The 21,835-nt window shown below is 48.6% G+C and overlaps 3 protein-coding genes and 2 non-coding genes across 8 annotated transcripts; 3 read left to right on the plus strand and 2 right to left on the minus strand.

The window, feature by feature from the left end:
* Window positions 1-2,166: 2,166 nt before the first annotated feature.
* LOC120681879 (chloride channel protein CLC-c-like) lies at window positions 2,167-9,263 on the minus strand. Of its 4 annotated transcripts, none has more exons than XM_039963531.1 (9): window positions 9,119-9,263; window positions 6,448-6,758; window positions 5,773-5,973; window positions 5,343-5,520; window positions 5,016-5,132; window positions 4,509-4,771; window positions 3,891-4,160; window positions 2,664-3,795; window positions 2,167-2,518 (listed from the first exon to the last, which is right to left on the minus strand). In XM_039963531.1, exons 2-9 carry the CDS (start codon window positions 6,696-6,698, stop codon window positions 2,429-2,431), a joined length of 2,502 nt encoding a protein of 833 aa, XP_039819465.1. In that variant the 5' UTR covers window positions 6,699-6,758; window positions 9,119-9,263; the 3' UTR covers window positions 2,167-2,428. The 4 variants fall into 4 exon arrangements, with proteins under 4 accessions (XP_039819465.1, XP_039819467.1, XP_039819468.1 ...); XM_039963533.1 differs by lacking the exon at window positions 9,119-9,263 and adding an exon at window positions 6,982-7,000; XM_039963534.1 differs by lacking the exon at window positions 5,016-5,132.
* A 6,620-nt stretch (window positions 9,264-15,883) lies between these two features.
* LOC120684087 lies at window positions 15,884-16,037 on the plus strand. Its single transcript, XR_005679072.1, has one exon. It is a non-coding gene; the product is annotated as a U1 spliceosomal RNA (small nuclear RNA).
* A 1,329-nt stretch (window positions 16,038-17,366) lies between these two features.
* On the plus strand, window positions 17,367-17,927 carry LOC120683681 (F-box protein SKIP19-like). Its single transcript, XM_039965770.1, has 2 exons — window positions 17,367-17,730; window positions 17,802-17,927. The coding sequence occupies exons 1-2, from the start codon at window positions 17,417-17,419 to the stop codon at window positions 17,899-17,901; spliced, it is 414 nt and encodes a 137-aa protein (XP_039821704.1). The 5' UTR covers window positions 17,367-17,416; the 3' UTR covers window positions 17,902-17,927.
* A 1,441-nt stretch (window positions 17,928-19,368) lies between these two features.
* On the plus strand, window positions 19,369-19,441 carry TRNAK-UUU. The gene has a single exon. It is a non-coding gene; the product is annotated as a tRNA-Lys (tRNA).
* Window positions 19,442-19,698: 257 nt separating this feature from the next.
* Window positions 19,699-21,030, minus strand: LOC120681148. Its single transcript, XM_039962680.1, has 2 exons — window positions 20,647-21,030; window positions 19,699-20,422 (listed from the first exon to the last, which is right to left on the minus strand). Exons 1-2 carry the CDS (start codon window positions 21,028-21,030, stop codon window positions 19,856-19,858), a joined length of 951 nt encoding a protein of 316 aa, XP_039818614.1. The 3' UTR covers window positions 19,699-19,855.
* Window positions 21,031-21,835: the final 805 nt, after the last annotated feature.

A 21,835-nucleotide genomic window follows, 5' to 3' on the forward strand; every position in this document is an offset into this window, starting at 1 on the left:
TATACTATGCATGCGAGATTTTTTTTGAGAAGCGTGCGCCCTAGAATCTTTGCGGAACCAAACAAGACCCTAATTGGCCCGATTGGCAGGTGGGCAGTTTCGTTCTATCCATGACTTTTGAGGCATCCATCCCTGTGACCACCGGCACGGTCGAGCTCGTCCGGGGTCCGGGCGGCAGGCGTACTCCCGCCCTCACCGCGCGGCGGGCCTCGAGCGATCGGGACGCAGGATACGGTGTCCGGCCGGGGATCGACGGCAGGACCGCGGCCTCAGGAGTACGAGGAAACGCCGCAGCGGCTTTTAATGGTATCACAATAGAAATCACGCCCCAGCCCCGACAGCCTTCGGTCCTGGTTTTTATTTTTTAAAATTTAGTTAATTAGAAGAAAAATCACGTGTCGAGTTCTCATAATAAGCTATTTAATGGTATCACAATTCAAATTGGTAAAGAAAGTGCTTTTCAAGACTAAGCTTATGCTTCCTCGTGATCACTTTCTTCAGTTTTGTTTCTTTAAGAAAAAGGACCTTTTGAGGGTAGCATCAGTGACCACAGATAGTAGTACGTTGAGCGAAACTTTTACGCATTCAATAGTCTTATAGTCATGTAGGGTTATATTTATGGTACAACACTAAGAAAGTAAAACAAATAATTGCTTTTTATGATGTGGATCAATCTTGTAAAATTTACTTTTGCAAGTAAAAATATGCCGCTTCATTAAAAGTTTGTTCTCAGTGGAAGAACTTTCACCGTATTTTTTTTAAAAAAAGGAGGTGTGGTACTCATAGGGGCTAGTAGTGTTTCCTAGATTCCTAGCTAGTGCACTAGATTTCTTGCAAGTTGGATTTCTAGGCTAGGAGGTCAGCTCTGAGACAAGAAACCGCAGGGATCTTTTGCTTGCCTCCCATATCAACATATCATCATCAACAGAAATCTTCTCGCAGAGTAGCTGCAGACATGCTGGTGTAGGATGTAGAGCTCATTGGGCAGTCTCAGGCTCTCAGCATGATGGTTCTCGTCCTGTTTGCTCACATGGGCTGCAACCATGCAACTCAACCAGCAGCCATCAGCCCATAAAGAAAGGCACAATGGATACAGAGCAAACCAAATCAAAGCCCAAAAAGTCACTGGAGACACAGAATCTCCATCCAATAATTAAAAACTACTGGAGCTGGTAAAGAGTTTGTTGAATTAAATTCCTTGGCGCAATCGGCATGCTTTGCAAGATGCAACCCGCACAGAAAACACCAAAAAAGGCCATGGCTGGTCCATGGCGAATGACGAGTTTCTCAAACGAAAAAAAAACCCCGGCAATCTGGGCAGCTGAGACGCCACACATGCTGGAATAATGGAATATACATGGGCAGCATCATGGTGCCCACCTGTCACTGTCCTCAGGCCCCATTCTGTTCGTGTCCTCGGCCACTGGCATGTGGGGCCGCGTGATGCTTTCCTAGTTGATAGATACTGTAGGTGCCACCGGCGTCGCTGTGGAAGGATCCCGGCGAATTTTCGGGGATCTTGAGAGATCGGAGACGTGATAGCAACAAATAATAGATGTCGTCTCTCGCCGTCATGTCGACAGCCGATCCGTTTGCTCTGCATGCAACAGCATTTTCGTGACAGATAGGGTTTTCGGAAACACAAATAAGAGCAACTCCAACAGATTGATCTTCCCCTTTCTTCTTTCTCAGTATATAGGGAAATTTCTTTTCTCAATTTCAACATATATATAGAAGAAGTGCTCCAGCAGATTGATTTTCCCTATTTCTATATGAAAAGAGAGATGCGATGTATCCCCTTTCTATTGAGGATTGGAGAAAAATTATTGGGGATTGAGAAAAAATAAAGGTGAAAGAAAGATGGAAAATCAATCTGCTGGATTAGGTTTTTTCAACATCAATCCCCTATATTGAGAAAAAGTGGAAATGGGAAAAGGGAAGATCAATCTGTCAGAGGAACTTTAGCCAATTCTCTTTTAAAGTAATTATAACTCTGGAGATCAACGTGTCAGTTAACACTTAACATGCACAACAAAGTAATTTTCTGCACAAAAAAAGACTAACAAATTTGACAGAGTTGTAACGGCAGAACTAAGCGCCCTCTGCTCCGTGCAAGAGCGTGAGAAGCGCACAGGTGAAGACAACACTAGTATGTTTGCCAGGTTATTATTGAAAATCTATAAGATGGACTGCAAAAATCCATTCAATTGCTGATGTGTGAGATCAGCTCTTTACAACGAATACAATATTATTCCACAGTTTTAAGATCTTGGAGTACTCTGTAATAAATACAAAAGGGAAAACAAAATGACAGATGGCAAACAAAATGCCAGATGGGGGCACCAAATATTGCACAAGGCAGCTTTCTCTGCATACAGCTAAGCTACAAGGCAAGAAATAGCAAACAAAACATATGCTTGATACTTCCTCAGTGTGACTTGTGGACATTCGGGAACAGCCCGTGAATGTGCTCCGGCATGAAATCGTGCCTCGTCAGGATTCCGACGATAGGTGGTCTCTGCAATGATACAAAATAGAAATTAGTTAATGGCGCAAGTTTGACAAAAAAAAATGTGACGGGTTGTGCAACAGCATGGACTTAAATGTCACGCCCCTTTCAATTTTTGGCAGTCAAGACTGGAGCGTAGAGAAAGAGAGCTCACCCCTGGGGTCTTTGGCACAACCAACAGATGTCTCAATCCTAGTGCCCTGAAAAGGACCGCAGCCTTCGCGAGTGACATGGTCTCAACCACTGTGTACGGCGAGGTATTTGTAATTGGATGGAGATCAACATACATATCCATTTCCTCATCTGTGAAATCCAGGTCCTCGATCTTCGGACCTTTTCCAGACCCAGCCTTGGCAAAATCAAAGGCACCAAACTTTTTCAGCACGAAGCTACCACTGGTTTTCACCTTATCTTTCATGAAGCCCTTGCCTTTCAGCAGGACCAGCAGATGGGACCTAAGCACGAGTCCAACGAGCTCTGGAGCCTCTGATAGAGGTGGTTCATCCACCACAGGAAATCCATTGTGGCCTGTGATCCTCAACGCCTGAACAATGTTACCCACTCTCTCAACGCCTGAAAAGGAGATCAGTGGTCCAGATACAACATCACCAGCAACCAAGTGCCTCATGTATGGTTCGGCATGAGCCTCCAGGAACGGCATTCCTTTCATCACTATGATTTGGTCATAAACTCCTTTGCTGAAGCTGTCCGCTATAGTCTTCGATATCAGAAGAACGAGCATGACCAACGGTAGCATAAGGAGGTCATTTGTGAGCTCCAGAAGTATCACACAAACTGAGACGGTCATCCTCATTGTTCCACCAAGGAAAGATGCCGCACCGAGAAGTGCAAAGAGTCCAGGATCAAGGTCTGATATTGGACCAAGCAGCGTCCCCACTATGCGCCCATATGTAGCCCCAGCAAGTATAACAGGGATGAAAAGACCAGATGGGACAGCAATACCGTACGTCACAAGTCCAAGGCAGTAAATGGCAGTGAAAAAGACAAAAAGAGTTGACATTTGGAATTCTTTCTCGGTACCACTGCTGAACAGATTGCGTATGGCATCGTCATTTGTGTTAAAGAAAAGTGATGCAAGACCGTTGTAGTGACCTGGTGGGCACTGAAAATTCTTATAGTTTGTAGAGCGTCCAATGGAGGGGCATTGCTCCACAGCATCAGCTGGGCATGGAGTGCATGGAGCGAGCCAAGGGAGCCCATACGAGCATGCTGATGTGATAATCGATATTGTGATTGTAAGAAGGATCTTGTATGGAGCACCTTTCCTGAAGGCAGACAAGCAGTGAGAATAATGTAAATGGCATTGCATCTTGAAGGAAAATTTGAGAGCGTAAACTAAATGCACACGATGGATCCATACTCATTGATAAAACTGTAGGCACGGAGAATCTTATCCAAGAGAAAGTTGAACAGGCCTCCAAAGACCCCTCCGATGATCCCAAGAACAATAATTGCAACGACATCTTGAGCACTGTAAGTAGGTATGGTTGCACTAAGATCAAACATAATCAACCCTCCTTGACCAAAGAGACCACATTTTCCACTACGGCAGAACCCGATCAGGCCCCTCAATACAACAGCAACAACAGCAGTTGTAAAAAATGTTCTCCATAGGAGAGCACTTCGCCACCTGAAAAATGGAGGAGAGCCCTTTAGCCATGGGGAAAAGCTGGATAAGAAAATGCAGCAAAATACCACATCACCCATCTACTGCAGTTGCAATCAGATTCGTCCATTCTCGAACAGTTCTCCAGTCACTGTATTAACCCAATGTAAACTATGATGATTCCTACCTAGAAGATGTGCCAATATAGTGGAAGTCATATCTAAGGGATACAGCTACTGCATTTGTGATCAAGATCTGCATTTTTTTCTTGGTCCTCGGTGATGAGGTTCTTATAAATCCAAGGGCACGTGGAAAGATTATAATTCCTGCTAAAATATGAGTTAACAGTTCCAACGAGAGAAGAGATTATACCATGATGCTGCTTCCTCAAGAGCAAAGAGCACACCACCAACAGGTGCACGGAATGCTGCTGCAACACCAGCAGCAGACCCACAAGTAATCAAATCCCGCCTATCTCTGTCATTCTTAAAATATCTGAGCCAGTTACATGTAAGATGGTACTTGCGTGACCCCCCTTGACCAAGCAAGTTAGCAATGCATGCTCCTGTATGTACCATCGGACCTTCCTTTCCAAGTACAAATCCAGCTGAAACTCCAAGTATTGAACCAAATATCTGCAGAGCAATAGAAGTTTTCAGAAACTTGTGCTATTCTAACAACAATTAGAAAAACATGGGCTCATGAGTCATGATATAACTAGTACGTGTCACCTACAAACACAATAATTCTGAAGACACTATCGGTCATAAACACTACAAGCTGTCCTAAATTCTAATTGAAAATTTTGGCCTAAGCATAACAAAATAGTTAACTATCCAAAGTAAGAGTCCATTTGGCAAAACATATCTAAAGAAATACCAGCAATGACACTCTTTTGAATTTGTTGTAGCTCAAGGTAGTATGGCTGCTCTCCAAGTATAAAAAAAAGCCTGTCGATTCAGCTTCATATGGCCTAGTAGTCCTTGAATGGGAGTTCTACAACATCTTTCAAGGGGGCTTCAGGAGATGTAATGCAAATGATGGAAAATAGTAATTCAAGTTTGCTCTAAAAGTTAATATAGGGAAGAAACGATCAGAGATTAAAAGAATCAAACATAAATGATTAGATAGTAAGAAATCAAACATTGGTCCCTGTAAAAAATGTCCAACATGGCTGCATGTATTTCATGCTGAGTTGGACTTTACCTTCACAAAGAGTGTGCTAGGAGCTAATATAGCGTAAGCATCAATTCCATTAAGGTATGCTTTAACTTCAGGGATACCAGACCCAGCAGCAGCAGGAGCTATGTAAGCGCAGATTGCTGCAGCACTGGCTGCCAAGACTAAATTGCAGCCTCCATATGCCAGAAAGGCTGTGAAGTACCTGCACTGGAAGCAACAAACAATTTACGCTTCACATTATTTAATTAACCGCTTATTTATTAATATAAACCTGGCAAATCTCATGCCAGCTTTACGTTTCAAAAAACATATGATGCAAGCCAGATAAACCTTATGCAAGTTGGTCTCTGTGTTTTGCATTGAATTGGTGACAAGTTATGTAGACCTTTTTTCAGCGAACCAAACTAACTTCTAGTAAAATGTAAAATGAAAAAGCACCAGAGTGAAGCTTTACCTCTTCTGGAGCATTAGATCACTTGTGAGCAACAGTTTGAACCCAGCAATGTTTTCAACTGCAAGGTTGTTGAAGAAGCCAACAAGTCCCGTACACAAGCCAATGAGAAGAACTAGGGACCATTTCAGAACAATATACTGGAATATTTGCTGCTTCTTTCGTGATCGCCAATCTTGCTTGATAAGGTCGTTTTCCACAATTCTAAAACATGCATGCAGTTGAAAGAACTCCAGATGGTAAGCAATAATCTTGCTAAAGTTTACAGACTTCTTTTAGGAAGCTACAGTCTGCAATTTACTTTTGCCAGTTATAAACCAAGGAACTTTAGCAGTCGACATCTTCTCAATTTATTAGCAGATATCCTACTTATGCATGCTACAGCCTGATTTAAAAGCATATAAGCTCATCAATACTAATTCATACCGTATACCACATGATTGAAACGTGTTGTTTGTGTGTATATTTGTCGAAATTGAAAAACCACTGGAGCAGAGCACGGTTCATAACCCAAATAATTAGTTTAATTCTTAGTAAAAAATCCCAGATTACTTCTAGTGGCCGTGCCAAACAATAAATTAATAACAACGATCCGTCATCAAGATCACCACCATGGTCCACGAAACAATCTGGAAAGGTCTCGAGGAGCCGAGAATATGAACGTAGGAGAATACGTACTCGTAGTCAAGGCTCTCGATGGGGCAGACGTTGGCGCCGACGATGGCGATCTGGGAGGTAGTGTTCGTGGTGCGCTTCCGCAGCAGCGGCTCGCGCGGGCCGTCGTCGTCATACCGCATCAGCGCCTCCGACGCCGTGTGCGTGCCGCGCCATGCGGCGTCCGTGCTCTCGATGTCGTAGTTGAAGCTGCTGCGCCGCTCCGGCTGCGCCGGCGGCGGTTGTTGGGAGGGGGGCAAGTGGTTGCCGTCCATTACTGCCGTCCGCGTGGGTGGTGGCGTGGCTAACGCTTCCGCTTCCTTCTGCGCCTCTGCCTGGTTATGTGGAAACCAAAATGGTCAGGAAACATTGAAACAAGTTAGACGAGGGAAAAAAAAACGAAATGGAATCATGGTCAATTATTTGAGCACAAATTTGCCATAGCAGTGAAGAATTACAATTATTGCCTAGTTATGTGTTTGGATCTAATCATCATGATTCAATAATCCAAACCTAAATTGAATCGTCAATACAGAGCAAATCTAATTTGAAGGTAACCTTCTCTGAATTCTTGGAGTCGTGTTGGTACGCATTTCTAGCTCTAGAGCTGTTAACTGATCAAGCAACTCCTAGGAGACAAAACACAGGTGGAACAGCATGACGTTTTTCTGTGGCGATCTGGCATTCACCATTCAGACACCCCAGAGGGCCCGTCATTGTCCCGGAGCAGAAGAATCCGGAAATTGGGTGCAAAGCGATGCGGCAACGCGACAATCAGAGCGCACTGCGCGGGGTCGACCCCCGCCTACCACCTGCCGCCACTTGTCACAGCCACGCCACCGACCGCCGTGGAATTTCGCTTCCGGTGGTCACAAAGCGGAGGGAGGCGCCTCGTTCCATTGCCTAGCTGCGACTGCGAGAAGTGCCGTGAGCTTTCGCGTGCCCCACATGAAGATAAACCCCGGTTGCCATGCTCCCCTGTCCTTATCTATCACTTTCATGAAGATACTGGCTACACGTTCTCTTCTATTCCGACCTGAATTTCTTTCCCCCACAAGGTGTTCTCCGGAAAGTGAGAAACAAAACAGAACGATTGTCGCCTCCGGCAGAAATAGTGCTTGGTTATTAGTGGTGGGAGTGGGGCAGGGAGAGGTCGCCGCCGTTTTTGCAGGCTCCGAGATGTGGTCCCCCCCCCTCCTCTCTCTCTTTCCCCCCGTGTCATTAAGTCATTAACCCGACCGACCCAACGTAGCGTTCACGTGCCGTGCCGTGGTGCCCGCGGCCGCAATGATCAGCGTTGTTTCCGTTCGAGATGGATGGATGGAAAGAACAGAGAGGCTGACGCGCACGTCTCACCCGAGAATCAGCATCGCACGGCGTAGGAACCTGCAACCCTGTTCCGTCCGCTGCTTGCCAAGGCAAAAGGCAAATTGCTTTGGTCCAGCGCCTACACATAGCAAGCAACAACTGGACCAATTCCTTCGTTGATTCTAGCCCAGACCAAACCACCCGCGGCTCTCCGGCGCCGGCAGCTCGCGCTCCTCCACCGAATAAAAAAAAAAGTGATTCGAAACGCAACCCCGGCACTCCGCAACCACTCTCCGTCCAACCCGATGATCCGGACCACGTGCAAAGTCAATGGATTCCTCCCGCTCCCGCGGGACAAAATAATCCGAGAGCCCCACATGGCGCGGCGGCAGGCAGCCTCCCTCCCCCAGTCCCCCGTCGACTGCCACTTTTTGCCGGCGCCATTTCCCTCACGGCTCGTCGCCGCTGGCCTGATCCTGATCCGGACCCGGATCCCACTTGGCTTTTCGATCAGTAATAATAAATAAATTAGCTTGGCCTCTCGGAAAGGGAATAATAATTCGTACCAGGACTAATCGGCCAGCTGATGCTGATCCTCTCCTCTTCCTTCCCACAGGTGGCTGCCGCGGGGAAAAGGGCACCTTCTAGTTTGCTCTAGAAATGGTTTATTTATCACGCTCGATGCCAGGCCACGTGCTATCTCTTCTTCCATTCCATCCTCCCTCCCTCCCTCCCTCCTCTCACTCCAGTCTCCACTGGTTTCCGGTGTGATCGGTCAGATACTACTCGGATCAGAACAAGCTTGTCCTTTCTCCCCTAGTGTGATAGTAGTGTCCGTGCCCCCTCACGTTTCTGCACCAACTCACATGAACGCCATGAGGCGAAGGGAAATCAACCCAACCAAACCCAGTTTTTCTTTAAAAGGCACCCGAACCCAGTTAGTTGTTCAGCAAATCAACATTTCACTAGTTACCTCCTTAATGAGGTTGGCGCTATACAGTGCCATGATTGGCAAATACTCAAGCCTGGCCTGTTTGCGGTCTGCCTGCCGGGAACGATCTGAACAGCAGGAAATGGAAGGGGACGGGACCGCACTGATGCACTCAGAATCTGGCTACCTTATGACTTGAATTTTTTTTCCCCATCGGGTTAAGAATTCACCAATGCATTCCACAACTGCAACATCTAGTTCAGCGCCTTCCCAATTATATATTCCACCGCCCTAGTTAAAAGTCAACTACTCTACAGCATGGTCTGAGTTCAGCAAAGGAAAATGAAAATCGGTTGCCATCCTGCCGCTACGAGAGCAGAACATGCGTGCCGGAACAAGCGCGAGCGGCTCGGAGCGGTGATTTCAGACGATCGAGTAGCGAGGTTGGGCGCGCACCTTAGCAGCAGCGATCCCGGCTCGACGGACGAACTGGTCCGGCCGCCACGGGCATGGATGGAGGCCGAGGGATCAACCAACCACCCGGGCGCGCGCGCGCGCGGGGTCGGCTCCTCGCTCCCCGCGTCGGCGGCGACTTCCTGGCCAGACCGGGGGGGGGGGGGGGGGGGGGGGGGGGGGGGGGGCGAGTGGTTGGAGAGGCGGGGGCGAGGGCGCACAGCTCCCTCGCTTAAGGGTGTGTTTAGTTCGTGATTTTTTTATTTGATTACTATAACATTTTTGTTTGTATGCAATTAGTATTTAATTATGAATTAATTAGGTTCAAAAAATTCATCTCATTATTTACAGATAAACTGTGTAATTAGTTATTTTCTTTAACTACATTTAATATTTCATGCATATGTCTAAAAAATTTGATGTGATGGGGAATCTTGAAAATTTTTGGAAACTAAACATGACCTAAATGAGCTGACACGACGCACCCCCATCTCGAGCCAGGGTTAACCAAACCGGTGGGAACCGGTCCGGTTTGACCGATTACCGGTCAAACCGGTCCGGCCCGGTTTCGGTTTGGGCCGGTACCAAACCGGTCCAAATTCAAAATTCAAATTTGAATTAAAAAATAAAAAAAAATTCTAAAAAATACTTTAAGGTGCGACGAATCTAATGGTGTCAAATTTTCTCAAAAATTCGTCTATTTAGTATAGTTTGCTGGCATATGAAGTTAAATCAAAAAAGAAAAAGGAAAAAAATGGGCCGGCCCATTAATGCCCACCGCATATGGCAACCGGTCAAATCGGCCGTTAAACCGGTCAAATCGGGAAACCACTTTTAAACCGTCGGATTTTTTGGTTAAAACATCGGTAACCAGTCAGACCGGACCGGTAAACCGGACAAACTGGTCAGTATACCGATCGAAACCAGTTACACATGCGTTTTTGAATTTAGATTTGAATTTAATCGGTTTCCGAACCGGAGTAAATCGGTAGAGAAGGGCGACGGTTTGACCGGTGTCTCGAGCACGGCGTGCAGCACTCGATCCAGAGATCGTCACGTCTCGTCTCGTTTCGTCTGGGCCTCTCGCCTCGGGAGGCCGCCGGGCCGGATGGCGGGGGCACGCGCCCAGGCCCACCTACCAGCGGAACGGGTGTGCGCCAGCGCGCTACTGATGACGACGAGGCCACGCGAGGCTGCAGTCCGGACGGGGGGACACGTGGGACGCGCCAGGTGACCTTGCCAAGCGGACGGCAAGCGCCAAGCAGCTGGTTTCTCTTCTTGTTTTTTTTGGGGGTTCTGTTAACTACTGGTAGGGATAAGGGGGAAAAACACGCTTCTTTTATCGGTTCATTTTTATTTGCGACTGGCCGGATGGGATACCTCGGTGAGCTCGATCAAAGATGATGCACTGGATCGCCCCTGTGCTGGCGATGGCGAGCCAGCCGACCCCATCCGATCCTTGGACGAGAGAGGGGGCATCATCCGACGTGCATCATGTGATCCTGATGCAACGCGCGGCAGCGTGCATCCCGGGGAGGCTCCAACTGTCCGAGCTGGCCCTGACAGCGATCAGTCCTCAACGGTGAAAAATGAGTTGGTGTGGACGGAGATGGAGGGTGCATGCTCAATTTGCCAGTTGATGAATGAGGTAATTCCAGGCGAACCAATCACTGCAGAAGATACCGGATACCAGCATGCGAGGGGGGTGGGATGCAGCCGTGGTTATGGCTTAATTATGGCCTTACGGGCATGCCCTAAAGCAATCCGCGCATGTTTCAGAACGGCAGGAGCAGATATATAATATGCGAAGCTAGAGCTGAATCGAGGGGTGCTTTATCCATGCTTCTGCTACTAGCTCTCTAATTTATAAGGTGAAAAGTTGATAATTAGCATTGAGTTTTCACTTCGGCGTGGGTGCCCGGGCAACCCCTGGAGCCAATGTAGCTCCGCCCCTGATAATGTCGGAGCTACACAGTTTGACAGTAAAACAATAAACGGCAAGAGTGTATATATTTATGCGATTCTTCCTTCACACGATGTTGTTAAACTCCCTCCATTTTTATTTACATATCTCGTTAGATTTGTCCTAAGTTAAAGTTTACTAACTTTGATCATCTTTCGAAAAAACTAATTTTGACCAAATCTACAAAAAAAAACATAGCAACAACTGCACTATATATCCAACATATGCGCTATCGATATATACTTTATGGTTGATTCAATAAAACAAATTTGGTATTGTAAATATTATTATTTATTTCTATAAATTTGATCAACATTTATTAAATTTAACTTAGTACTCCCTCCTTCCCAGTTTATAAGGCATACACGTATATCAAGATTCAAATCTTCTCATCTTTGACCAATAATTTGACTATTAAATTTTTGTTTTTATAATACAAATTTCATATGATTGGATTCATAATCAAATATAGTTTACAATGATTATAAGCTTATAATCAAAAGTGATATAATATATGATAAATAAATGGTCAAAGTGTTGTTTAGAAGACCGTGTCATGTTCTATCATGCCTTATAAACGGGGAAGGAGGGAGTAAATAAAAATAGAGGGAGGATATCACAGGGACGGCCAACTTAGTAATAATGGTATTCCCGCCCTTCTTTGGATCCAACACCGGGTCCTTCATTCTGAAACGAGATCCATCGATCAAGCTGCTGCCTCGATCGACGCGGCGTATGATGTGGCTTTTTGTCGACCACATTGGCTAGCTAGGGTCCCTTGTGTTGCCGCCCTTGGCCCCATGCGGCATCTTCACTGTTGGCGAGAAGGGAGTCATCCAATTTCGGTATTCGGTAATTTAGTGCATTTCGATTTAGCCCATGTATAAATCCCAAAGTTTCGTCCTAAGGCTAGTTGTGTTATCGAGGTTCGAGTCGATGCTGCTACAGTAGCGAGTAGTGTTATGCTTTATAATCTTTGTGTGGAGCTAGAACACAGGGACTAGTGTTATGCTTTATAATCTTTGTGTGGAGCTAGAACTATAGATGGCAACGGGTATTTTACCCGCGGATACCAGTGTCACAAACCCGCACCCGTGAGCAAAAATCCACACCCGCACGGGTAGCAAGTTACGCCCATGCCCGCTATCCGCGGGCATGCCTTGCCCGCGGATATGCCGGTCGGCGGGGTCGGCGGGGCGATGCGGATGGATGCCGGGGCCATGGTGTCGACCATCGGCGGCCAAGGCGATGGGGCGACGCGGATGGTAGCCGGGGCGATGGGGTCCACGGATGGCGGCGAGGCGACGGGGTCCACGGATGGCAGCGGGACGACGGGATCCACAGCTGGGGCGGATGTAGGCGATGTGGACGGCGGCCGGGGTGGATCTGGGTGACGCGGACGGCGGTCGAGCGGTGGAGCGGCGGTCCAGGGGCCCGAGGAGGAGGGAGGGAGCGGCGGCCGGCGGTGGAGCGGCGCCCGGCGGCCCGAGGAGGAGGGAGAGCGACGGCCGGCGGTGGAGCGACCCCCGGCGGCCCAAGGAGGAGGGAGGGAGCGGCGGCCGTCGGTGGAGCGACCCCCGGCGGCCCGAGGAGGAGGGAGGGAGCGGCGGCCGTCGGTGGAGCGGCGCCCGGCGGCCCGAGGAGGAGGGAGAGCGACGACCGGCGGCCTGAAGAGGAGGGAGGGAGCGGCGGCCGACGGTGAAATGGCGGCCGGCGGCCCGAGGAGGAGGGAGGGGCGGGGCGCTGGCTGAGGGGCGCAGGAGGAGGGAGCGACGCTGGGGGCGCGGGGCGCTGGCCGCTGGGCTTGGTGGGGGGGCGGCGGCTGGCACTGGGGAGTGGGGAAGGAACGAGAGAAACCCTAGAGAGTCTAGTAGAGATGATTTATATATAAGGATGTTACTGTGCTAGGGGCCACATGTCAGCGGGTTTGCGGGTTTTCGGGTTCGGGTATTAAATTTTCAAACCCGTTATGAAATACCCATTGGGTTTAGAGTCGTACTCGTGCCCGCGCCCGCGGGCACAAACCCAGACCCGAATCCGCGCCCAGCGGGTCGGGTATCTGCGGGTACGCGGGTATTTTATACCCGTTGCCATCTTGAGCTAGAACATAGGGACCATTAGTAAAAATGTGGTGTTTGGTTGCCAAAAGTTCCTAGACTAATTTTAGTCTATAGGCTAAAATCTTTAGTCTCTACCTGTTTGGTTCTAGGGATTAAAAGGGACTAATGGTTATTAAATGAGTGCACAAAGTACCATATTGCCCCTAATCTACATGCATCCAAGAGATGTGGATTGTGGGTAGGGGCTGGAATAGTAGGTCTCATGTAGGCTTTAGTCCCAAAAAGCTCATAAAGAGGAATTTCTCATTCTTTAGCCCCGAACAGCATTTTAGCCCCAAAAAATCTATCATGTTTGGTTCTTTAGCCCCTAATAAAGTCCTAGGAACTTATACAAAAGTCACATGAACCAAACAGGCTCTAACATATTGCAAAAATGTACTTATTCTTAATTTCTAAGCGTCAGGTACTCCCACCATTTCAAACTGTAAGTCCTCGTAGAGTTAAAATATTTCAAATTTAACCAAATTTATACAAGAAAGTACTAACATTTATGACATCAAATAAGTATCATTAGAATCTTCATTACTTTAATAGTATATCTATCGGTGCTATAGATCTTTTTAATATTTTCTATAATTTTGGTCAAATAGAAAAATAGTTTGACACTTCAAGAAAGTTAGAATGATTTACAATTTGAAACGGAGGGAGTAGTACTAGGTTAATGGGTTTTGCAATTGGCAAGGAGGGCCATGACGTTCTTTTGCCTACATGTAGCACCAACAACTAGGGATGGTAAAGTGTTTTGAAATTTGACTTCGATAATTCAAGGGTCGGGCCCTAAAAGGGCTGAACTCTAATCCTATACAATTTTGAGCTAAAAATGTACAAGAGCTAAATATGATTGTGAAGAGATTACGAGGGTCATAGCCCATTACCACACCTACCAACAACACCCTTATTAGGGGGGCACATGTTTAGCTTTGGAGTTTCTACGCAACTCCATCTATCGTGGTCTTACACTGGCTGTATTATATATGATGGTGTCATGTATTATATATGATGGATATAGAGGCTGATTTATCTCTTTCTCTTACTTAAAAAAAATCGTGGTCTCACATGACGCCATCACTACCAGTTTATTTAAACAAACTTCGTTGAGTAACAACTAACAATAGATTCTCACTCGTATGTGGGATACTGTTTCAGATCTACCAAAACATTTTCTTCTGAGGAAGGAGATGCTTGCATATATATGTTGAGATTCCTGTGGTGTGGTGCAGATGGCAAGAGCGTTGCTTATGCTCCACGATGGGCTTGGATATGCGTTTCGAAGTGATCGTCAGTTCTGGAGCGTCGTATCGATCTTGCATTCTTGCAGCATATACGAAGTTTTCGGGTAGGAGGATTGTCGTGTGTCTGACATTTTGCATAGTATCGTCTAGGCACCATGACCGGCACCGGAGAAAAGAAACATGAGAAGTCTCCAACAAGTTTCCTCTTTTTTTTTCTTTTCTTTTTGCGAAACATCAAGTTTCCTCTTAATTTTCTTGTCTTTCGGGTTTATTCATATAATCTAAGGAGAGCAATAATTTATGTTTAACATAACTCTCCCATTCGGGGATTAAGAAAACTACACCAATCTCACTCCGTTATTAGGCGAGACCGAGACAGGCCACGCGCGTGCCGCGGGGCGCCATTGCCGCCATGTGCCCGTGCTCCGCAGCACCTCGATCGCGCGCGCGGCGAGCAGATGCATCATGCATGGCAAGGGCAAGCGGAACAGGCCGGCTGCCCTGATGCGTGGTGCGCCACTGCACATGGGCCCGTCCGTCCGTAGAAATGGCCGCACCACCCCGAGGCGCCGACGCCTGCACTTTCTAGGACATTGACTGTCCTCACAAATCAACACCAATCTTTTCTGCACACTTTGTCCTCACTCGTGCGCACCCGGGAAGAATTTATGGGTCGGTCACCCATCTCCAAATTTCTCCGGGCCAAGCACGCTTAACCTCGGAGTTCTTTGAAGACTGGCTTCCGGAAAAAAAATTACAACTTATTAGTATGAATATTCTATTAATCCTATTAAGTCCTAGGCTGGAGTGTCACATTAATCCTATCCTAGGATCCTACTAGCTGATTTGACCAGCTCGCAGTTGCAAGTAAATGTGCGCGGGTTGATCCGCCGGCTGTGGCCTGTGGGCATCGAGAGTACATCAACTTGGAAGTTGGCACTACATGCTAGTATTCTACTAGTATCTACACATGTTCTTTGTTTGGGTAGGCACCGGGTCAACTAACCAGAGCTTTTGGAAGGCAGGAGAAGTTGGTATCGAGCACGCTTCACTCCTGGACGGTGCGAAATTATTGTTACCGAGAGTTTCGAGGAAAGTGTTGGAGAAAGAAGAAGGACGATAAAAGACGTGCCAGGGTGTGTCTCCGTAGTTGTGGTTCGTGTGCGTTTCTTCTTTAGCAACCAACAAAGCCCACAAGATGTTTCGAGGCGCCATAAAGGCCCAATGCAAGCTATTACTACCAGTACCAGGCTTCTGGTGGGTGGGCCCGGATCAGCTTCGGACGTGGTTAATTAACGTTTCCAAACACCCCTAAAAAGAATTGACGTTCCAAACGGACACCAGGTTTTATTATACAGGCACCACCATGTGTAATTAGTCCCGTACCGGACACCGAACACCAACGGGGTGGACGCGCTGGATATATATGTAAACTATGGTGCGGCGTTGAAACATACTTACCTGGACAGGGGTCGATGGGTGATCAAAGAGGCTCATGGCCTAGACCAATGGCCTGCATTGCACTTGGTAGGTGTGTTGGTCTACCATCTCTCCGGGAGAGTGGACGTCATAATTTGTGGAAGAGAGGGACTACCAGAAAACGCTTATTCGTCGTGTGCCACTTATTCATCATGTGCCAGAATCTTTGCCGTGTGCATTTTATCGGGCACACGGCAAAGAGAGGATTTGCCGTGCGTCTGCAAGAAAACACACGGCAAACAAAAAACACACGGCAACCACGCTCTTCGCTGTGTCAACCCGCAGGCACACGACGAACATGAATCACATGGCTCGCACACGGGTCTGCCGTCAAGGGACCGTGTGATGGCCTCACGGCCGTCATTGTTTGCCGTGTGCTAGAGTCAAGCACACGGCAAACTCAAATCTTCACCGTGTGCCATATGTCTGGCACACGGCGAAGATTGTATTTGCCGTGTGCCTCTATCCAGCACACGGCGAACACAATTTTTTTTTTATGTTTTTGCTTTTAAATTTTTTCTACACTCTCCATATTTCATTTGGTACTCTAGGTTTGAATATGATATTTTTATAGACATATTAGTTGTATTTAACTAATTTATTTCTTTCCAATGTTTTTCCGTATAAATCAAATATAATTCCAAAGGGCATGAAATAATAGGAAAAAAATTGTAAAAATGATTTTCATGATATTGACTGTAGTGTGAAATCTTAACTAGTAGTTCAAATGAAATTTCAAAGTTTCTGGTAATGAAACATTACGACGATCGTGGTGGCAAATAGTATTTAAATTCTATAAAATTAGAACGACATCAGAAAATTATGAGATTTGCCGCAGCTTCATGCTATCATACGTGGAATGTATGGTAAAAATTTGAGCATGATACGAATATTTTGTCACGATGATGCTTACAAATTGAGAGTTTTCCGAAGAAGTTTCAAAGAGAAGAAGAGGATGAGTTTAGATTTGTACGTGTCATGATAGAAAAAATTAAGTTTGACTTTTAAACTTTTTCTATAGACAATATGTGTTAATGATTCCTTCATGTTGAATTTTCATATTTTTTTCGGATCCATTTGGTATTTTTAATGTATTAATTGCAAGTAAACTATTTTAATTGACATAATTAAAATATAATCAATAATGACATGAAACAATGAAATTTGAGTTAGTCAAAAAATATTTATCATGCCATTGAGACCATATAAAAAATATGAGTGTTTAGGTTTAGTTAATTTTTGAATATTTCATTATCAAACTAGTTGACATAAAATAATAGAAATTAACTTTGTCGTGTGTCTAGAGTCCGACACACAGCGAAAGTCTTGGATCTTGGTACACGGCGAAGTTGAACCTTCGCCGTATGTTTTGGATTTAGGCACACGACAAACTACGGCTCGTGACTTAAATCCACCGACCCGCTCCGCTTCCGCGCGCCGAGCTTTCTCTCTCTCTGATCTTTCTCTCTCTCTCCGATGTCCTCGCTGCCGCCGCCGGCTTTCATCCATGGCTGTGGCAGAGGTCGAGGCCCGTGACTGGGCAGAGATGCCGTCGGACGCGCTCGCTGCCGTGTTCGGGAAGCTGGACGTGGCCGAGATCCTGACGGGAGCCGGGCTGGTGTGCCGCGCGTGGTGCCGGCTCGCCGCCACGGACCCCACGCTGTGGCGCCGTGTGGACATGTGCCACCAGGGGGACCTCCTGGAGGCTGAGGAGGTGGAGGCCATGGCGCGCGCCGCCGTCGACCGTGCCACGGGCACCATGGAGGCGTTCTGGGCCGACACCTTCGTCACCGACGACCTCCTCCGATACATCTCTCAGAGGTAGGGGGCAGCTTTACCTCCTCCTTTTGCTTTTCTTTTTGTTAAATGATGGATGATGACACCTGTTTTAGGCAATCGGTGGTTCTCACTGTGAATTGCATGCTTACCACAAACAATCTAGACGGATTATCTTATCTACCTACAATCTTGACGGATTACCACATCGGATGAAGCGGGCGCGTGCGGCGGCGGGCGGCGCGTGCGGCTTGCGGCGGCGGCGGGACGCGTGCGGCGCGCGGCGGCCGGTGGCTATAGCAGAATTTTTTTTTAATTTTTTTTCAATCTTTGCCGTGTGTCAAGATCCCTGGCACACGACGAAGTTCAAATCTTTGCCGTGTGCCAGGATACATGGCACACGACGAACTTCGAATCCGGCGCCGTCTCCTCGTGCCGTTACCGTCCCCTGTGGCCGACCCTGCCGTCATGTGCTTTAGTTTATCGTGTGCCGGCCCAAACACATGGCAAAGGTCTTTGCCGTGTGCCCGATAGAAGGCACACAGCAAAGCCGGCTTTGCTGTCGCACCTGGTCGCCGTCGGCCGCGCACGGCAAAGCTCTTTGCCGTGTGTTTTCGTTGTTTTGCTTCGTTGTTTTGCCGTGGCACACGGCAAATAGGCATATCCCGTACGGGTTCGTGCGGCCCCTATCTATGCAATTTAAATTTTATTCTTTGTTCAATTTTTCATTGTATAAAATACAATACAATAATATTTTGGATTTGTGGCCCCTAGCTATGCAATTTAAATATAATTCTTGGTTCAAATTTTTTGTTGTACAGTATACAATATAATAATATTTAGGATTTGTTGAAAGTTTGATATTGCTGATCAATTATTCGTTCCCTCGTTTTTTGGGTTCCAAGAGCATGAGCTCAGTAGTAGGTGATGTTACCATCCATAGCGAGGTGTCTGTGGTGATTTCGTCAATTTCGAGAGGATAATAATAAGTTTTTTTTGAGAGGTAGGATTTTGATAACTTTTCCATTGCATGAAAAAGAAAGAAAACAAATCAATGATGGGTTAAGGCTGGCGTGGGCCGAGGGCTGTTCAGAGGCACTATTTCGTGTGCCAGATCTGTGGTCGAGATCATGAGGACGACGAGAGCGTCGATCTACTTGGGATGTACAAGAATTTAAAGTTTGAATCCACCAAAGATGCAAACAATCCATCTGCAGAGCATTGCCCTCGACGAATGCGGCTTCGGTTCAGTCCTACAAGATATTTGGTGATGCTGTTGTGATTGACACCACTCAACTCATCGGTTATCTGCAACTGAGACATGGCCTTTGGAACTAATATGCGTTGGATTGAACAACCACGGAATGTTCGTTCAAAAAAATTTCTTTCGTTAAAAAAAACAACCACGGAATGCCTCGCTTCTTTACTTGCGTGCTTCCATAAGGGAAGAGAATCAGGAATCATTCGCACGGTCATTTCCGGTAAAAGTTCAGGCTGAAAACTCAAGTTTTCCTCACTTGAACTGTTCTCTCTGGCTTGGAATGATCTAATCATCAGCTACTCTCTATTTACCGTAATGAAAGCGACTCTTGCATTTGTGCCATCTTGGAGTAAAGTTTTGGTGATGTCTCTATTTACTGTGGGTCAGGTTCTTAAGCCTCTGAAAAACCATGCATTGCACGAGCCGTCTTAGCTCAGTCGGTAGAGCGCACGGCTTTTAACCGTGTGGTCGTGGGTTCGAATCCCACAGACGGCGCTTTATTTTTTTAAATAATTTTACGTTTTTTTCCAGACCATTTCACTGCCGCAGCATTTAGCACGGGTACTTATTTTAACCCGTTGGAACATTGTCTTGTCTCTCTCTCTTGATGATTGAGCAGTTGCATACTTGCATGACAAGTCAACGCCTCAACGGACACAATGAGATGCTCCATAAATTAGTTTAGCTTCTTTTTTCTTCTTGAGTGATTTTTATTTTGTTTCACTAATCTGTAAATTTTAATTTCTGCCGGATTTGAGTCGAGATGTACTACTAGTATTGATTTCTGTTGAGAAGACAAAAAGACACCAGTGAAATTTCCAGTGCAAATACGATACAAAAGAGAAATTAAAATAAATCGTAGCATGAACACAACCTTCGCCTAAATCCTAACAAATCGCGACCGGCTGACTACTCTACCAGAGGAAGCGAAGCATCGACCGCCGGCGCCGCCAATCCGGCGAGGCACCGGGGGCTTGACTTGAACCCGACGACCGGGAACGACTTGGTGATGGGCCCGATGTGGACGGTGACCTCGCCGCCGGCTACCTCGACGCCGGTGATGGGCACCCAAACGAACAGGACGCGCACGCGCACGCCCCCGAGCCCCGTGACCGCCCCGCGGGACACGGTGCCGGAGAGCTTGATGTCGTAGCCGACGCGGTAGCCGCCCGCCTCGACCACGCAGCCGTCGTCGAGGAAGAGCTCGAAGGTGCCGTCGTTGTGGAGGAGGTACCGCCGGGCGGTCTCCGGGAGGAGCGCGCGGGGGAGGCCGAACCGGTCCATGAGCTCCGGCACGGTCGGCGGGTGGTACGGCGCCGTGGCCGAGGTGGAGGCGGCGGGCCCGAGCAGCAGCAGGAGGAGGAAGGCGGAGGCTGCGGCAGCCACCGCCATGTTGACCAGCTGGTGGTGGTTCTTGGTTTTGGGCGTTGCCTCCTCTTGGAAGGATGGGAAAGGCCCACGACAAGCTCTTTTGTACTAGTTGAGTTTTAGAAGAGGGAACAAAGGCGAGGACTATTGAGCATATTCTATGAGACTGATTCCAATAAAGCAATGCAAAACAAGAGAGACATTTGTGAGTTTGCCTCGCGTACAGAAATTGCATCGCGGTTGCAAAAACACCAATCTCCAACAGCGCACGCAAAAAAAATCTGCCTCTCCGTCCCTCACTCTCCTCCGGTCCTCCCTCCCCAGCGCCGCACCTCCTCTGCTCCCTCCCCTGGAGCTCGCCGCCGCCCCTTCCTCCCTATCCCGCACGCGGCCTGCACCCCATCCCACCGCCCCTGCACCCCGACGGCCACCTCCTCCTCCGCCGTGCGAAGGCGGATCTCACCGCCTGTGCGGGCGGCGGGGCCGGTGCAGGCGGATCCCGCCACCCCCTGCTCCCCGACGGCCACCTCCTCCTCCTTCGTGGCGCCTGTGCGGGCGGATCCCGCCGCCGCGGCCTGCTCCCCATCTCGCCATGGGGCCGGTGCAGGCGGATCCCGCCGACCCCTGCTCCCCATCCCGCCGCGGGGCCGGTGCGGGCGGATCCCGCCGCCCCCGCTCCCCGACGGCCACCTCCTCCTCCGCCGTGCGAAGGCCATGGCGCGCCGGCCACCTCCGCGCCCTCCCTCCCTCGAATCCGCGCGCGGCGGAGGCCATGGCGGCGGACGGGGTGGCCATCGAGCTCCGGCCATGGCGCACGACCCAGCTCGAGCTCGAGCTCCCTCGTCGGCGCGCCCCACCTCCGGCCTCCCTCGCTCCTCTCTCCTCCGCCACCGCGCCCCTCCTCCCCGACGACCACCTCCTCCGTCGCCGCGCGAAGGCCATGTCGCATGGCCCAGCTCGAGCTCGAGCTCCCTCGCCGGCGCGCCCCACTTCCGGCCTCCCTCTCTCCTCTCTCCCTCCACCACCGCGCCCCTCCACCCCGATGGCCACCTCCTCCTCCGCCGCGTGAAGACCATGGCGCGCCGGCCACCTCCGCGCCCTCCCTCCCTCCTCCTCTCTGTCTTGGCGGAGGCCCGCACGGCGTCGAATCCGCGCGAGGCGGAGGCCATGGCGGCGGACGGGGCGGCCATGGCGGCGGGGAGGCCATGGCGGCGGACGGGGCGGCCATGGCGGCGGGGACGGGGACGGTTCCGAGCTGCGGCGCGAAGGCGAGGTGGTTGGACCCCGGCGCCCCTGCGGATGCGTTTGAGGAGTGAGACGATGCAATTTTGCTTCGCCTCTCTCCTCGAAGGCAGATTGCCTCCCGCGTGTGCCTCCTCTGTTGGAGGAGCTGCCTCGCGTGTACAGTAGCAGTTGGGGAGGCAAAAATGCTTTTGCATCGTCTGTTGAAGTCAGTCTTAGGAGTGAGAATAGCGAGACAAGCAATGCAAGTCTTGATGTACTATTCCAGGTCTTTTCTTT

The sequence above is a fragment of the Panicum virgatum genome, chromosome 7N, assembly GCF_016808335.1.
Source record: "Panicum virgatum strain AP13 chromosome 7N, P.virgatum_v5, whole genome shotgun sequence".
NCBI classification, from domain to species: domain Eukaryota; kingdom Viridiplantae; phylum Streptophyta; class Magnoliopsida; order Poales; family Poaceae; genus Panicum; species Panicum virgatum.

What these genes read in the sequence shown, in the direction of transcription:
- LOC120683681 (XM_039965770.1), top strand. Translation starts at nt 17,417, where the DNA reads ATGGCTGTGGCAGAGGTCGAGGCCCGTGACTGGGCAGAGATGCCGTCG. An exon ending in CTCCGATACATCTCTCAGAG is followed by an intron (nt 17,731 to 17,801) that starts GTAGGGGGCAGC and finishes CACCTGTTTTAG; the next exon opens with GCAATCGGTGGTTCTCACTG.
- LOC120681148 (XM_039962680.1), bottom strand. Translation starts at nt 21,030, where the DNA reads ATGGCCTTCGCACGGCGGAGGAGGAGGTGGCCGTCGGGGAGCGGGGGC. An exon ending in CAGGGGAGGGAGCAGAGGAG is followed by an intron (nt 20,423 to 20,646) that starts GTGCGGCGCTGG and finishes AAACTCAACTAG; the next exon opens with TACAAAAGAGCTTGTCGTGG.
- LOC120681879 (XM_039963531.1), bottom strand. Translation starts at nt 6,698, where the DNA reads ATGGACGGCAACCACTTGCCCCCCTCCCAACAACCGCCGCCGGCGCAG. An exon ending in ATCGAGAGCCTTGACTACGA is followed by an intron (nt 5,974 to 6,447) that starts GTACGTATTCTC and finishes TGCATGTTTTAG; the next exon opens with AATTGTGGAAAACGACCTTA. An exon ending in CTTGAGGAAGCAGCATCATG is followed by an intron (nt 4,161 to 4,508) that starts GTATAATCTCTT and finishes TCCATTTTTCAG; the next exon opens with GTGGCGAAGTGCTCTCCTAT.